This window comes from Mastigoproctus giganteus, chromosome 5 (assembly GCF_048544385.1).
Source record: "Mastigoproctus giganteus isolate SK-2022 chromosome 5, ASM4854438v1, whole genome shotgun sequence".
NCBI classification, from domain to species: Eukaryota; Metazoa; Arthropoda; class Arachnida; order Uropygi; family Thelyphonidae; genus Mastigoproctus; species Mastigoproctus giganteus.
The window spans coordinates 53,368,460-53,387,305 of NC_143579.1; the positions used below are offsets into that span (position 1 = coordinate 53,368,460).

The 18,846-nt window shown below is 38.7% G+C and overlaps 1 protein-coding gene across 1 annotated transcript; it reads right to left on the minus strand.

Annotated features, from left to right (window-relative positions):
• Positions 1-704: 704 nt before the first annotated feature.
• Positions 705-11,029, minus strand: LOC150085397 (uncharacterized). The gene is made up of 2 exons (XM_090374552.1): positions 10,088-11,029; positions 705-935 (listed from the first exon to the last, which is right to left on the minus strand). Exons 1-2 carry the CDS (start codon positions 11,027-11,029, stop codon positions 705-707), a joined length of 1,173 nt encoding a protein of 390 aa, XP_090230678.1.
• Between the last annotated feature and the right edge of the window lie 7,817 nt (positions 11,030-18,846).

The following is an 18,846-nucleotide window of genomic DNA, read 5'->3' on the forward strand; positions in this document are numbered from 1 at the left end:
GTTCACCTGCAGTTGCTATGGTTTGCAAAATGATTCGCTACTCATGTTTTGGCTCATTGGTGTATATCCCATCTAACAAATGCATTTCGAACATTTCTTCAACCCATAATGCAGCCCAAAATACATTATTTGCAAAATTCACAAATAATGCAGTTTTTTTGTCTGCCACTGTATGTTCAAAAACTCAGATGTGCTTAAAAAGTTCTCGTCACCCTCAGTTTTCAAATACCATAGGTTAATGACCAAAAAACCAAGAACTGTAGTTGGTTTAATCATCTTTTCCATCTATTTTTCTATTTATTTTTTAAATTTTCTTCTAGAATAACGTTTCCCAAACTGGGATTCATAGACCAGTTCAAGATGGTCTGCAAAATGGACCCTCTGGAACTGGTCAAATTATTCATTCTGCAAATGAATGATGAATAAAGTTATTATTATATATTTATGTGAAAATAAGAATAAAGGTGAGTTGTTTTAAACATAAAACTTTGATTTTTCTTTTTATAAAAACCAGTGATCACATACAGAAGCAAAAGATAACCCTAAAAGATAAAAAAACCTTGAATGCAAATAAATGGAAAATTTAATATAGGTAGTAGTAATGAAAGTGAATAAAAAAAAATATCACTGTAGTATTTATTTAAAAAGATATAAATTAAACAATATATTTATCCATCGATAGATGGATAAATGTATTGTTTTATTCATTTATCAGATGGTGTTGCTGCCATTGATACAGCTTTTTCTAGCAATACTTCTTTTGCCTTTATACATTTATCAGATGGTGCTCCCGTCGATTCAGCTTCTTCTAGCAACACTTCTTTTGCCTTTTTTAACGTCTGTCTATTTGATACCCTGCTTTTATGACTCCCCACATTGAATTTTAAAGGAAATGCCTTTATAGATTCTTTTTGTCTTTTAATATTCTGTATTAACTGTAACCGGATTAGTGAGGGTTTACTGTTTATATGTATAGGAGTCCACAAACTTTTAATTTTTGAAGGGGTCGGTAAACATTTTTTGGTTTTTGAAGGGATCCCTAGATCTCAGTAGTTTGGAACCATTGTTCTAGCACATTCAGAAGGTTTGTACAACATTTGATAAATGCCCCAGAGGCTCACATCTGGTGAGCATGGGCCTAGCAAACCCAGGGTCCTGAGCTGGATATCATCATGCTTCTCTTTCTTGCTTTCTTGGCGATTCCCTTCTACTTCTGACACTCTCTCTCTCTCTATCAGGGTAATGGGGGAATTTTTTATGTTTTTTGACTCTTGCAGCATAAGCCTCAGGCTTCCTTGCACCATATGGCTAATGATAATAATAATGTTCCGAAATGGCTTTGAATATTTTTATATGTAGAAGAAAGGTCAGGATGTTCTGGAAGGTTCTAGAACTTTCGACAGAGTTCTCTAGAAATATTGGGGAGATGCCGTGTTTGATCACGTGACACTTAAGCCAAGAGAACTACCTAGACTGCGTCTTGCGTAATTACTGGTGGTTTAAGCTAGAGTGAATGCCACTTTTCCACTGACTGATGGCAGCAAGTTTGCTTTAGTAGAGTTTACAGAAACACGGAGTATCCCCTTCTAAAGATTTTGATGATGCAAAGGAATGCAGAGAGAGAGTGAATGCCAACTTGACACTGATTTAAAATAGGGAAACGAGTTTTCACCCAACTCTGTGCTGGTTTTAAATCAGGAAATGAGTCCTCCCCCCCCCCCCCCTGCACTGCTGGTTTTAAATCGGGGAAACAAGTTTCCTCCCCTTGGTGCTGGTTTGAAATTGTCAAAATAGTTTGAAGGGGAAACTCAGCATAAGCCTCAGGCTTTCTTGCACCAAATGACTAATAATAATAACCCAGATGAGTACAGATCCAGAGTTTTCAACTCTTCAAACTGCAAAGTCGCATCAAATTACTCAGGCAAAATTGAACGATTTGTACCTCCTCAAAACCAAGGCTGTTACTAGGATCACAGCTTCAGCAGTGGAATTTTCTTGAAAAGAGTGTCAAGTTGTCTCTTTATAGGAAGAGGCAATCTAACAGTGACTTATTACTCCATGGATGGTGGTCTGCTTTATTGTAACAATGTCTAGGAATTAATGAAAGAGTTACATCTGGAGCATGTGCCTGAGCAGTGGAAGCTTTATTGATTCATCCAATAAAGTCATCCAATTTCAGTTTGAAAGCAGTTTTACTCCATAATGGAAATAAGTATCCATCTATAGCATTGGTCCATGCAGTTTTGAGAACTTACAGGTTTTTTTTTTTTCAGAAAATATGCTCTCAAGAATACAAATGAAATATCTGTGTTGAACTAAAAGTGGTAGCTGCTGATTGGGTTGCACGGTGGATACACTCAATACTGCTGCTTGAGGATGTGGTAAAAAAATGGCCAGACCATTCAGAAACTACACCAGGCCAGAAAAATATAGCACATCCTCCTTTGGTGGATAAGTCAAAAATCTATTTACCTCCATTGTACATCAAGCTAGGTTTGATGAAAATATTAGTGAAAGAGATGGACAAAAAAGGGGGATTTTCCTGTTTAAGGCAAAAGTTTCTTCAAATCAGCAAGGCCAAGGTAAAAAAGGGAATTTTTGTCGGTCCTCAAATCAAACTGCTATTCCAAGATGAGGAATTCGCTAAAAATTTAAATGCTATAGAAATAAGAGCCTGGAAGGCATTTGAAAATGTCTGCCGGAACATTTTAGGCAATGAGAAATCACAAAATTATGGCGAAATTGTGGACAAGATAATTTTAGCATACAGAGAGTTGGGATGCAACATATCATTAAAGCTTCCTTTCCTACATTCCCATTTAGACTTTTTTCCTGAAAACTTGAGAGCAGTCTCCAATGAACATGGTGAAAGGTTTCACAAAGATATTTCCCAAATGGAAAAAAGATACCAGGGAGAATGGAGTCCAAATATGTTAGCATTAGCATTAGTAGAGGCATATGATGCAAGAAAGCAAGCTTATGCAGCATCAGCAAAAAAAAAAACGCTCCCATTTCAACCCTCCGTTCGTTCCAAATACCTATTTGGAACGAACTGCCTTAAATTTATTTAGGCTATCAACTTCAACAACAAAAGATGGAAGTTTGTGCCAGCAATCAACCACCCACTTAGTTAAAAGCAAATTTCTGCACATCTATTCCACATCTGTCTTTCCTCAATTTGAATTTGTCCCCTCAGCCAATTAATCTGGGCAAGGGGAAGAATCCCATCAGCATTAAGCTTGCTCAAACCATTCAAGGCCTTATACACCTTAATCAGATCACCTTGCAGGTGCCTAGTCTCCAGACACTGTAATGTTTGCAGACTATTGTCAGAATCTTACAAGGGAGGCACCAATGGACAATTATAAAAGGTGAAAAATGAGAAAATAAGTGTTTTGTTATCAGATAAGCAATTTTGCAAGTAGAATAAAGTTAAAAGACCCATTGTTGAATACATATACTGTGATATGTGACATGTACTGCATTATGTAATACTCTATGTAATATTTTCTTAAAATACATGTATATGAAATTTTTTTTACTAGAAACTTAGTTTTTGAATTTTATCCCTTCTCCCTTAAAATCAAAATCGGTGGGTGTTACAGCAATATAGTTGCCATATTTGAATTCAGCAATGTCAAATTTACAACAATCACCCTGAATTTAACAGGGAGCGAAAAAAATGTGTTTTTTGCCAACCAGTGTAATTTGTCTAATATTCTTTAAATTTATTAAAACTATCTAACTCCACAATACTAGATGAAAGTTTTTTCCAACAATCATTCATGCTCTGACCCAATTAAAATTTTCTTGTATCTATCCTACAATCATCCTCTTTCAATTTAAATTTATATGGGGTGGAGAAAATAAAGGGTTAAGAGTTATAAGAGTTACAGTTATGCACTAATATGATATTGGGCCACCCTTTGCTTTTAAAACAGTTTGTATTCTACGTGGCATAGATCAAATAAATCTGGAACTGTCTTAAGTGGAATATCTCCAAATATGCCCACAATAGCTCAATAAGATTTAAGTCTGGTGATTGTACAGGCCATGAGAGATGCTTTGATATATCTCATGAAGTAATCTCTTAGTTTTGCCTGAAACCAAGATTGGATACATATGGCTGTGTTTATTGGAGCATTATCATGAAAAAAAAAAAAAAAAAAGGTAAACTGCAGCCATTATCAACCCACTGCAGGATGGAAGCCTCCTCAACATTTCATGCTGAGGAAAATGGACCATAATCTGCCATGTTGGTCCAGTGCAGGTTGGCAGATTGACTGTATTTAGCAGTCAGGGGCTTGAACCCCGGTCTACTCAAAGAGCGTGTGCTACTGCACTCCTGCTCACGACCACTTGACTACGGAGGCTGTTATCATGAAACATGGCATCATTTGTCGGAAACAATACTTGCACCATGGGATGTAACTGGTCACTCGGAATATCAAGGTAATCAGTGGATAATTTTCATTCAGGGTGATGACAGACCTAAAGAATACGAAGATATTTTTGTTCAAACCATTGTTGATCCTCCTTTTGTCTGACTGTTGGCACAAGACAGTCAGGATGATGCATTTCCTTTGGAATTTACCAAACAAACTCTCCCTGATGGTGGAAAAAGTGTGAATGATGATTCATCTGAAAATATGATATGTTTCTAATCATTAAGTGTTCAGTTTTTGTGCTCCTTACACCACTGCATCCCTCTTTCTAGCATTAGCATCAATAACATGCAGCTTATCAATAGCTGCTGTCATAAATTTCAGCTTTATGAAGTAACTTCTCTGAACTGTTTTGCTAGAAACTGGATTGCTGATTCTCCATTAAATTCTAAAGTTATTTTTGAGGCAGTATTAAATTTTTGGGGTACAATCCTTTTCAGTGTCTGGTAGTCTCTTTCAGTCAACTTCAATTTTTACCACAATTTGTCCTATCTGATTTTGTTTTTCCATACTTGTGAATGTAGACATCACTTCTGACACTTGTTGTTCTGGATACATTAAACAAATCAGCAGGTTCAGTGACTGATGCCCTCCACTAAATGTGCACCAACAATTTGATCTCTTTGGAATTCAAACTGATTAGTCATTTTCTTTGTGTATGTTTTTATACAAACTCTATATATACATTAACTTTCATTGTCTTTCCTTTACAGTACTATGTGGCCCTTGTAGATAGCAGAGTTGGAAGGATTGCCGTTGCCTCCATAAAGGGTGAAAAAGACATGAGTTTAAATCCCATTGATGACATGAAGAAGTTTTATGGGCTTTTTTCAGAATGTGGCTGAATTAATTGGTCTTAGCCAAATTAATTGGTCTAAACTACTACCACCACCATCAGGCTAGCATGGTTTTTCTCCTGGAAACTCGGGTTGTTTGTCCCACAAACTAGAAATCGACCACAGAACACACAATTTACAGAAAATATACACTGTGCAATATGACCTAAGTCAGTGATGCACTTAAAACACCATACAACATAAAATAGTACTACCTGCAAAAAACAAAACTATCATCTAGTCAAGCTCATAAATACATCACACAGCTATTACAAAAACTACTACTTTCATATCAGTTGTTTCCATTATTTTGCCCATCCTCTATATGTTTCCTTATGTGTGTTGCCTGAGAAAGAATAAGGATGCTGTCAGTATTTAGCTTTCTCAATCCATTTAACGCTTTAATCAGGTCTTCTCATAGGTGTCTAGTTTCCAACCATTGCAGTTTACAGATAATGAAATCTTTGATGGTGAGAGTACCCTTATGTGTCTTTGGATAACCCTGTTGTTGTTTTCTCTCTCGGCTTTTGAACAGATCAATGTTCGTCCTGAAATGATGCTTACAGTCCTGTATGCAGTATCCAGATATGGCTTAACCTTTGCCTTGCACAGTGGAATAAACAGCTCATTGTTCCTGCTTGCAAAATTCCTTTACATAATTGCCAGAGTTCCATGAGGCTTGAATTGTTTTGAGGACCATAGGCGCTCCTATTACATTGGCATACCTAATAAACTGGCCACTAAGTATATACTAAATTGCACTTCTGATGTAGAAGGTGACATTTATTTGTCCTGCAACACCATGGTAACTTATTGAAATAATATCCTGAGAGATCAAAGCCAATTATGAGAAGAAGTACTTTACATACTCTTCATTTCTGAGACATCAATATAGTATTAAGTTAAAATTGTCCACTCATGGTTTAGAGTAAAAGGGCCACTACAAGTGGGAGTGTGAAGTACAGTACACACATCTTTGGGGCTCATGCATGATTTATAAGCAGTAGTACAAATTAATAGGCAGTGGGTACAAATCTATGTTTGTGTCCCCCTTCAAGTTTGTTACTAATTGGCACTGCTGTATCAAAACTTTTCAGTGCTCAGATCCAAACAAAAAAATCCCAATCTTTCAATGACTGCTTGAAAAGTTTTTAAGTAGTGATTAAGGGATTTTGAACATTTCTTGAAATTTGAGATTTCAAAGTTTTCAAAACTGCTTGGGAACTTTTCGATAATACTGTATTCATATTTCAGCCACCTCACTACATGAAAAGATTACATTAACACTGATAATTTGGTGGCTCTAAGAAATAGTGTCTGAATCTTAACAGTACCATACTTTTATATCTTCAAAGGACATTTTTCTTTTGGGCCCCTACCACACAGGCTCCAGGAAACTGATCTATTTTCCCCAGTGGTTTTACCTTTGAAAAGAGCAGTGAATAGTAAAAAGCTGATAAATTTACAACAGAGGCCAAACACCACTACTAATAGTCAAGACCATGCAGTTTGTTGAATGTGCCAGGGTAAGAATAATTTTCTTTGTCAAAGAGTTGGAAAGAAATGCTCCAGCTGACCTACTAGGAAATAGCTGTATTAGAGCTTATTTATATAAATAATATGGTGGTTTAAATAAAATAATATTCAATTATATAAAATGCAGCACCCTTATTATTTAAATAATACGGTTGTGATATTTCATTTATACAAATTACTGGACTGTAAATCACCACAGTATTTTTTTTTTTTTTTTTTTTTCATTTGTTGTGTGCATACAAGAATGTGGTAGTGCATTTGTTTCTCTAGTACTAATTAATTTTTATACAGACTCATTTTTTGTCACACCTGAAAAACAAGTTGACCATGCTGTGAACTTATGCCATATAAAAATACATTAACAGTACAGCAGTTATACAACTTGACTCTTTCAAAAGTAGTAGCCAATGTTCTGAAGCATGGAAACTCATAAATTTTAAATTTTTTTACAAAAAGTTATGAAGGATGTAAATGCAAATATTCACATTGCAAAGTTGAACCTGTGAACACTTCCATAAAATGTGGACAGCCCATTGATGAATGTAGCATTAGTACACTATATTGCTAAAAGTAACCCACCTTCATATTTCAAAGAACCTTTAATTGATGCAATATTAAATAATGCATGGGTTCACCTCCAGCCTTAATTGGACACTATCTTTTGCCAGCAGGCTCTGAATCAATTTTTGATAGGAAGGCTGTATTTTGGTCCAAACTTCCTTCAACACCACGGTCATATTAGCTAATTTGTGGACATGTTGGCTTGTTTCAAAGCTGACATTTCAGTTCACCCAAAAGGTGTTCAATGGGGTTAAAGTCAGGGAGCTCGGCATGTCAATAGAGCCTTTGCACGTTCGTGTCTTCAAACCAAGTAATTATAATCTGTGTAGTATGACATGGCTCAATATCATGCTCAAACAAAAAGATGGGCTTCCTCATACTGCTGCCATAGCATAGGAAGAGCAGAATTTTTCGGAATGTCAGTGTACTGCATGGCATTCATTATCCTAGGAAGGAAAACGATGGTCCCAGTTCAAATTGTGAGAAACAATTTCAAATGGCAATAACAACTGCACCAAACTTTATATTGGAATGATACATGCTGGGAATACATAACATTCTCTGGGCATCCACCAGACCAAAACATGGACATCAGTTGAGAAAACTGTGTTCTGTGATTTGTCATTCCATAACACAGTTATCCAGTGTTCCAGAGACTAATTGCAATGGACTGACTTCCATGCAAGGTCACACTGTGCATTGCATGCTGTGATATTTGATTTATTTTCTGCAGCCCTTCTGTAAAATCTGATTTTATGCAACACCCCACAGATTGTTTTGTGCTAATATCAGTATCCTTGTTCACAGTATTCGATGAGGACTGACAGGATGCACTTATCACTATTGTGAACACTTCATGTCTCTTTTCATAATTTTTGCAGTCTACCTGAAAGTTTTACAGCTGTAGTAATATCATGATGTTTTCATTTGATGATTACATCAGCAACCATCACTAGTATGCTCTATACTATAATAATTAATGATAGACACCAGCCAGAAATTAAACTAAAAATTTACTATACAATGAAATAATATACAATGAAATATGATGCAAATAAAATAAAACACTGATTAAATTATAGTTAAAATATAGTTAAAAACAATAAAATTAATTAAAATAAACTAGGTTAAAAGCGATAAAACATACAATCTGGAGCTTTCGGAGAACTGCCGTCTCCTTCTTCAGCATACTACCAGTGCTACAACACATCCTTAAGTAGCCGGTCCATGGCACTCATGCACGTGATCATCAGACACATGATCTACATTCTCCATGCGCGTATCGGAAATGGAAGTGGCTCGGGAGCGTGTCAAACAGAAACGGTCATCCCTTCTGAGGACAACTGCCTCAAACAGGGGGTGTAAACGGATCCCCCTGTCCCTATTAATAGTATTGTGACTGGATGAACCGATTCGCAAGCTCTCGAGCCACTTGCGTTCCCAAAATCCATGGGCGCGGTCGGTAATGACCGCGTCTTCAGGGGAGATCCGATGTTGCTTTTCCCAGAAATGCTCTGCCACAGCAGACCTCGCATAGTTAGCAGTCTTGATAGCGGTCGTGTGTTCCCCCAGACGGTCCTTTAAACGTCGGCCCGTTTCCCCCACATAACACTCCTCACAATCCGGGCACTTAATCTCGTAGACCACATTGCTAGTATGGTCCTGGGCTACGGGATCTTTAACTTGGGATATCACTGTGTGCAACCTCCGACCCGGAAGTTGCACACAGCGAGTCTGGCACTCCCGCAATGCCCGTACAATACGTTCTGAAAGGCCCGGATAGTAAGGAATGTATGCAGTAGCCACAGGGGCAGGCCACTCCCTACGATTGGACTCAACCCTATGAATATATTTGTCCAAGACCCTCTGGGGGTATCCACATTTCCTGAGGTCTGCCGTGACTTTGCAAATTTCTATTTCCTTTTCTTCAGGGGTACTACAGTGGGTCCCCACCCTATTCAACAATGCCCTGGCTACACTGTTCTTATGATGACAAGCCTGTGCTGAGCTATAATGAACAAATTGGCCACGGCACATAGGCTTTCTATAGATCGTTGTTTTTAATCTAGATCCATCTCTGCTCACCAAGACATCCAGAAACGGGAGGGACCCAGCTTCTTCCACCTCCGAGGTAAATTGTATAAATGTGGAAAAGCTGTTGAGCATATTGAGCACCTCATCTTCCTTTCCCTTTTTTAAAATAGTGAAGGTATCGTCCACATATCTCCTCCACTCGCGCATGGGGAAATTCAACTGATGAAACACCCTAGTTTCCAGTTCCTCCATTGCCAAATTGGCCACAATGGCACTGATGGGGGAACCCATGGCCGTGCCATGGACCTGCTTATACATAACTTTTTGAAACACCATGGTAGTGCTTGCGAGGCAAAATTCCACACCTTTACAAATATCATCAATGCTTAGTAAAGATCTAGCACTAAAGCAATCATCTCGTTCCAAGGCCGATCTTACACAATGCACCCCATGTTCAATGGGGATACATGTGAACAAGGATACCACATCAAACGAAATCATGAGTTCGTCTTCACCTATAGATTGGCTTCTTATAAAGTTCACAAATTCCTTGCTGTTTCTGATTACTAAACTGGAGCGTCCCACTACAGGAGAGATGACTCCAGCTAAAAATCCAGATAAAGCATAAGTGGGACTACCCACAAATGATACTATAGGTCTCAACGGAATGCCCACCTTGTGCGTCTTTGGGAGGCCATAAAACCGAGGTAATCGACAACCTGAGGCATGAAGAGACCAATAAACTTCTTTGGTTATTTTACCAGCCTTATGCCATCCCTGTATAATGTTGACTTGTCTCTCCAAACCAGCTAACGGATTTCGATGGGTAACTTTATATATGTTGCTGTCCTGTAAAAGATCCAGAGCTTTTGCACAATAATCATCCTTATTCAGTACCACTGTGGATCTGCCTTTGTCGGCAGGTAACATTATGATATCCTCATCTTTTCTGAGTTGTCTTAATGCTCTTTCATGTTTATGACTGAGATTAGAATGTGCTGTCCTGGTCTGACTCAAAATAGCCGCAACCCTAACCCGTATCTCATCAGCTTGGGTAACAGGTAACTTGTTGATGGCTTTTTCCACTCCCATAGCTATCTCTGCAATGGGAGGTCTGGCAGGAACCAAAGCAAACTTTGGACCCAGGCTCAATACTTCCTCCTGTTCTCTAGTAAATTGTTTGCCACTAAGATTATGAATAAAGTTGCCAGTATCCCTATTACGCACCACCACGGATTCCTCTAACAATCTATTAAATTTGTTGATTTGCCTGCGCTTATAAACCTCAGCAACCCTAGTTGCTTTATCTGCCACTACTCTCAAGACCAACGCACCATGCACTGGGGTTAAATTGGTACTGATGTATTCCAACTTCAGTCCAATACGACTTCTAATACCTCTCAGATCATTATGTAATTTAGAAATCCAAATACTTAGAACTTTTCTTTGATAGATCTTAGTAACTCTCCCCAGATGGTCATCATTGAAAGGCATTCTCACCCGAAAGCCATGTGGAACCAGCTCATGTGTTTTGCACCTATGAGCAAATCTCAGATGTTGCTTCTGTTTAGCTTCAGCTATGCTAATTTTCTGGTACTCGCGGATGTGTCGAAGCATCAAATGGCCATAATTATTCACTATATCTTGAAACAGGCCTATGGGGCTGGGAATTTCCATACTATAATAATTAATGATAGACACCAGCCAGGAATTAAACTAAAAATTTACTATACAATGAAATAATATACAATGAAATATGATGCAAATAAAATAAAACACTGATTAAATTATAGTTAAAATATAGTTAAAAACAATAAAATTAATTAAAATAAACTAGGTTAAAAGCGATAAAACATACAATCTGGAGCTTTCGGAGAACTGCCGTCTCCTTCTTCAGCATACTACCAGTGCTACAACACATCCTTAAGTAGCCGGTCCATGGCACTCATGCACGTGATCATCAGACACATGATCTACATTCTCCATGCGCGTATCGGAAATGGAAGTGGCTCGGGAGCGTGTCAAACAGAAACGGTCATCCCTTCTGAGGACAACTGCCTCAAACAGGGGGTGTAAACGGATCCCCCTGTCCCTATTAATAGTATTGTGACTGGATGAACCGATTCGCAAGCTCTCGAGCCACTTGCGTTCCCAAAATCCATGGGCGCGGTCGGTAATGACCGCGTCTTCAGGGGAGATCCGATGCTGCTTTTCCCAGAAATGCTCTGCCACAGCAGACCTCGCATAGTTAGCAGTCTTGATAGCGGTCGTGTGTTCCCCCAGACGGTCCTTTAAACGTCGGCCCGTTTCCCCCACATAACACTCCTCACAATCCGGGCACTTAATCTCGTAGACCACATTGCTAGTATGGTCCTGGGCTACGGGATCTTTAACTTGGGATATCACTGTGTGCAACCTCCGACCCGGAAGTTGCACACAGCGAGTCTGGCACTCCCGCAATGCCCGTACAATACGTTCTGAAAGGCCCGGATAGTAAGGAATGTATGCAGTAGCCACAGGGGCAGGCCACTCCCTACGATTGGACTCAACCCTGTGAATATATTGTCCAAGACCCTCTGGGGGTATCCACATTTCCTGAGGTCTGCCGTGACTTTGCAAATTTCTATTTCCTTTTCTTCAGGGGTACTACAGTGGGTCCCCACCCTATACAACAATGCCCTGGCTACGCTCGATCCATGATAACCGCATCCTCTGGGGAAATTTGATGCTGCTTCTCCCAAAAATGTTCGGCCACAGCAGACTTATTGTAATCAGCGGTTTTTATAGCATTTGCATGCTCCCCCAGACGATCCTTGAGCCGTCGTTTTGTCTCCCCAGAGGATGCGGTTATCATGGATCGAGCGCATGGGTTCTGGAACCGTAAATGGCTCGAGAGCCTACGAATCTGTTCATCCGACCACAATATTATGAATAGGGACAGAGGTATGCATATGCATCCTCTGTTTGAAACTATTATCCTAAGTACGGATGAACGGTTTTGCTTAACACGTTCCCGAGCTATTTCCGCTTCCAGTTCAGACCATGCGCCGACTGCACCACGTGTATAGGTACCGTGAGCCTGTTATATATATGGACGTGCTGTAGGAAGTTTTGTTACTGCTGAGGAAGGGAGCGCAAGCTTCCGAAAGCTCCAGAGATTTTTATCGTTTTTAATCCGGTTTATTTTAGTGTATTTTATCTCAAGGATTTTATCACAGTTTTAATGTTTTTACATGTATATCTAATATAATAGTAGTTTTTTGTAAATATTTATTTTATTCTAATATGTAAATAAATATTTTAGTTACAGTAAATACTTATTCTTATGGTTGGTGTGAGCTGATTTAATACTAAAATATGAATTTTCCCAACCTCAGAGGCCTTTTTCAGGATATGACCTGCACAGGCCACAGTGGCAGCATTCTGGTGTGCACTATGTTTTTGCAGCAAAGTATTGATCCTCTCATAATTCTAAAGATCACTATCAAATCATTAGCACACACATATATATTGGTGCTGGTCAGGTTCCTCCTGAAATGCTTTCTTGACTAGCAGATTAACTGAAATTCTATCAAGGTGGGAGGAATTTTCATATGGTATTTCCACACCATGGCAAAGTTAGCAAGCTTCAGGGAAGGGCTACATTATTTTACCTCCTAGAAACTTTTTTTTTTTATCCAGAACATAGACAAATCAACCAAATACAGGCATAATGTACTGACACCTCAAAGCCTTAAATGCTTTGGTTCTTACCAGAAACATTCATGTCTCTCTCTCTCTGATGTTACCCAGATGGCCAGATGGTAATGGAATATATTCTGGTCTCAAATGTAGCACCAGAGATCACCCTAAATGGCAGTTTTATTTAATATTCGCAAGCCAGCAGCTTTTATTAATCATCTCAGCAAAGTCTCAGCAAAGGATTACCAAGAAAACCGCCAAAAGGGCTGGTGGATGTGCCCATGTTCCAATTAAATTTCAAAGTGAAGTCCCTAAATGCATTACAGAAACATCCACTTCCTTGAGTGTGCCCATTTTTGCAATTATGAGCACTCCTCAGGGGTTCACATCTGGTGAGTATAGGCTTGGCTCACCCAGGGTCCTAAGCTGGATATCATCATTCTTCCCTTTCTTTCCCCATCTCTCTCGCCTGGTACAGCATAAGCTTCAGGCTTCCTTGTACCATATGGCTAATAATAATAATAATAATAACATGATTTCCTTATTAAAAAAAAACAAACAAAAAAACTGCCCTGATCACAAAATTTCCCTACTGGCACTAAAGACCCCCAACTAGAGTGAATCTTACATCCAAATACTACACAGGATTCAAACCAATACACCTGAAAAATTTTTAACTATCCTCCTCCCAATTCTAGAATGACAAAGCAGAATACACATACCCTGTACAGGGCAAGTGTTCTACAGGGATAGTTTAAAGGATACTTCCAATATGTGTGTCAACTTTCCTGCCCCCACAATTTTTAGATTTGTTAACATTACCAGGGATGCTGGCATTTTAACTTAAAAAAACGTGTTAGTGTCTAAAATTTGCTGCTACATCTTAATGATAGTCAGTTTTTTGCCAATGGTTGTGTTAAGATGGAAGCCTGAAATGACCTTTGCCAGTCATCAACTCTCAGAGGCAGCAAAATAAACAATATTAATGGGATTATTTGGGTAGTGTTGACAGGCGACATTTTCATGTTTGCATTCAGAGCAAACAAAGATGATTGCTCTGAATCATCTGAGACATTGGCGTGTCTGGGTGCTGTTGACACTGGAGCTACTTTAGAAAGCTTCTCGCTCACTTCTCTTTGGGGCTAAGGCTGGTCTTGCTTACATTCAGGTACTTAAAAGTCTTAACATGGTCCTACTGTACTCACTATAAAATATCAGGTGTTGCATGATCAGTAGCAACCTCACCCCTGCTAGAAAAATTGAGATCCAACCATGGTGGGATGGTGTTGAAGGTGATTCCAGGTTAGACTACCCTTCCATTGCAAGTTTTGATGAAAACATCAACAGCATCTAGAATTTTTTACAACATGATTGCAGAATAACTGTTTGGATGCAAGAAGATGGACTGAACTAAGCAAAAACAGTTGTATCTGAATTTTCACTAGGGATGTGGGAAATAAAAAACTGTGTGCAAAGTTCGTTCTGTATAGCCTGACACCAGAAAAGGAAAGTTAAACTTTAAACTCATCCCTAGAAGCTCAATCTGCAGTTTGTGCTGATCTGAAAACTTCATTTAATGACGACACTAGTGACGATGAAAGCTGGTGCTTCCATGACTTTTCAACAATGCAACAGTCAAGAGTAGGGGGAACTGCATCACCTCCTTTGAAAAAAGTTTCAGAAGTTCAAAGTGAGTCCCTGTTGATTGCTTTTCTTGATGAAAAGGAATTATGGGAGTGTTTCCCTATAGGTGTAATTGTTAATCAAAAATTTAAAAGGTTTTTATGGCACTAACTTACAAATATTTGTGAGTTAGTGCCATAAAAATTTGTTCTTATTCATGATAATGTGCACTCACACAGCAGCAGCACTGTCAATCCCAGTTTTTGGAAAAAAATGTACTGCATTACCTCATCCACTGTACCTGCTGAATTTGTTACCATCTCAACTTATTTCTGTTCCAATAGCTCAAAATGTCTCAAGGACACTATGAGGACATGCCACACATTCCAGCAGCTGAAACAGTGTACATGCTATGACATTAAAATGTTTTTGAACAAAGTGAAATATCCTGATCATGAGTGGTGATCTGAAGGTGCTTCTGATTACAGTCAGGTTGTACAAAATTCTCTTGTTTCTTCTTTGAGTGGGAGAGCAGCATGAAAGCTGACTGAAGAACCCTGTAAGGTCGGGAGTTGGATGTATAGTATAATTTCTTGCTTGTACTGACCAAGTGAAAAGAATAAAGAATAGTAATAAAGTTCATTGATTATTGATTCTTGTATAGCACAATGAATGGCAATTACCAAATCGCAAGTTACCCTATTTTCAATAAAACAGTTGAACAGCTCCTAAGGACAGAAGTTATCAGAATGTATCTATAAAACCTGTGTATTACGGCTTTTTTGTAGATCAAAAACCGAGTTTCCAAGAGAAAATCCATGAAATTCATGGATTTTCTTCTGAGATCAACTAATTTGACTGCACTATGAAAAATTCCCTATTTTGCTATCCCAGTGGTACCCTAATTCAAACTCTACCACAGTTTAAGAGCCTACAAAAACCACTTTTCCATTTGACTACTTCAACCCATACAGCCATTGTCAATGTGCTAGTATTAAGAGCTAATCACAGAAGATCACATCACTAAATATAGTACGACTGTACTTAAGTCATGTCATGACTTAAAAACAGCTGTACCCTTTAACATTCTGTAAACTGGTTGAGGTGCATTTCTTTCTCAACATCAGTGTTAATACCTGTAGCAGCTCAAATCCATATTCAAAATTCCACCAGCATTAGCATTAGTAAAGGCATATAATGTAAGAAAGCAAGCTTATACAGCATCAGCCAAAAAAAAAAAAAAAAAACCCTTCTCATTTCACCCATTCACTCACTCCAAACGTTTGTCTAGTTCTGCCTTGAATCTATTTAAGCTATCAACTTCTACAATAACAGATGGAAGTTTGTTCCAGCAATCAACCACCAGCTGGCTAAACGCAAACTTCTGCACATTTATCCTACAACTGCCTTTCCGCAATTTGAATTTATGCCTCCTCAGGCGATTATTCTGAGCAAGAGGAAGAATCCCGTCAGCACTGAGCATGCTCAAACCATTCAAGACCTTATACACATCAATCAGATCACCTCACAGGTGCCTAGTCTCCACACACTGTAATTTGCAAAACTTAAGCCTTTCATCATAAGAGCAACCCTTTGTTCCATTCACTAATCTTATTTCCCTTCTCGGTACTTGTTCCAGCAGCTCTACAGCCTTCTTAAAATGAGCCCTCCAGACTATACAGTACTCAAAGTGTGGCCTAACCATTGCCTTATACAAGGGGATAATCACCTCCTTATCCCTGATAGAAAAATTCCTGTATATCATTGACAAAACCCATGACCTGCTCTTGCAGCCTTCTGCATTGCTCAGAAAACATCATATCTCACTGCACAATTACTTCCAGGTCTTTTTCATTCTCTACCACTATCAGTTAGTACCACACAGTTGATACGTTACTGTGGGATTACTGCTTCCCATATGCAGTACTTTACATTTGTCAATGTTAAACTTCAGTTGCCACCTCTCATCTGCTGAACTTTTCTAGATCCTGTTGCAGTAGTGTACTGTTATTAGTGCCATTAACAGCCCTGCTGACCTTCGTATCATCTGCAAACTTAGATATTAAGCTTGATATACCATCATCAATATCATTAATGAATACAGAACACAACAATGGACACAATGCTGAATCCCTGGGGACTCCACTAATAACATTAGTCCACAAAGAGCAGTGTCCATTGATTACCACACTCTGCCTTCTCCCATTTTACCATCCTTTTATCCTTAGCAGCAATTTGTCTCCAATCCCACACTGCTCCAATTTGTGCAGCAGACTTCCATGTGCAACTGTATCAAAAGCCTTTCTAAGATCCAAATATATATCAAAATTATTCTTTGCATCCAGTTCGTTTGTGACCACACCACAGTACCCAATCTAATTGTCAGACAAGACTTCCCCTTAACAACAAACCCATCCTGTGTCCGAGCTATAATTGAAGTCTTGTGTAGATGATCCTGCAGTGCTTCTTTAACCAGTGCCTCCATTAACTTCACTGGAACAGAAGTTAAACTAACAGGTCTGTAATTACTTGTGTTGCCCTTTGATCCTCCTTTGTGAATTAGGGTCACATTTGCACATCTCCAGTCTATGGGTACCTCCCCTGAGTCCAAGGAAGCTCATAATTATGGCTAGGGGTTTGCTTACTTCCTTTGCTGCCTCCTTTAATATAACTGGATAGATCCCATCTACCCCAGGTGCCTTTCTTATGTTTATCTTCAACAATTTCTCCTCCACTTTGTTCTCAGTTATTACAAAATAATCTAGCTCACTGCCAGAGTTTAATTCATCTCTGGCATTCCTCTCCCTGAATAAATCATGTGTGAATGTAGATACAAAATACTCATTTAGTTTGTTAGCTACCCAAGCAGGATCATCAACAGTTCAACCATCGATATCAAGTGGACCAATCTGATTCATCCCCTTCCTTCTAGAGTTTCAAAAGTAAAGAACTCTTTGCTGTTTTTCTTTGCATCCTTTGCCAAAGATTTCTTGCGATCTGCTTTTGCCTGCCAAACCTCCTTTGTGACTTGGTTACAGACTAGCTTATATCTATCGTAGACTTCCATGTCACCTGTTAATTTATATGTATCCCATGGATTTTTCTTCTTTTCCACATCTCATTAGTTCATGCGACATCCATTTAGGCCTAAAGCTTAAACAACATCTCTTAGTTGGTATGAAAAGCCTAGTAGCTTCCAAGATTAATTCTTTGAATGCTTCCCATTTTGAATTTGATGTTGGTAACATCATCAGTTGGTCCACCATATAGAATTTAAATACTGTTTCAGGCCACCGTAGTCACCTTTACGAAAGCAAAAACCCTTCCCTTTACCACTGATGGTAGTTACTTCTTTGAGTAAATCCCACTTCAGCACACTGATCACTTCGACCTAGTGGTTCCTTTATCTTTAGATTCTTAATGCATGAAGAATCACTACTGATAATCAGATCAAGAGCATTACTCCCTCTAGTTGACTCCCGACCATGTTGCTGTAGAAAACAATCATTCAATAAATCCCCAAAAGCTTTGCTAGTACATGAGTGACCACCCCACAAATTCCAGTCAATATCTGGGAAATTAAAATACCCCATTATAAGACACTCTGATTTACTGGTCCACTCTATTTCTCTGTACAGTTGTTTATTATACTCATCAGACTCATTAGGCCTATAACGCACTCCTACTCTCAATTTTGCTTTCCCAGTGCTTATGTCATACCAAACTGACTCGACACTGCTCTGTCCAACCATGTCAACTGGCTGTACTTCCTTAGATTTTAAGTGTTTCTTAACTAATAGCATAACTCCTCCTCCCTTCCTATCCTGTCTATCCTTCCTGTACACACTGTACTCCCCAAATCACATTTCTGCATCCCTTATATCTGTGTGACACCACATCTCTGATATCCCACAATATCTGCTTTTGATGTTTTGAGCAACACCTCAAATTCATCAAATTCACAAAGAGGAATCGAATGTGACACGAGTAATTACAGACCAGTTAGGTTAACTTCTATTCTGGGTAAAATAATGGAGTCACTGATTAAAGATGCATTGCAGGATCATCTAGACAAGACTGCACCAATAATTCACACCCACAGCATGAGTTTGTTAAAGGAAAGTCTTGTC

Coding starts and splice junctions, on each gene's coding strand:
- LOC150085397 (XM_090374552.1), bottom strand. CDS start 11,029: ATGCTTCGACACATCCGCGAGTACCAGAAAATTAGCATAGCTGAAGCT. Junction 936..10,087: donor GCCTCCCAAAGACGCACAAG/GTGGGCATTCCG, acceptor ATCCGGTTACAG/TTAATACAGAATATTAAAAG.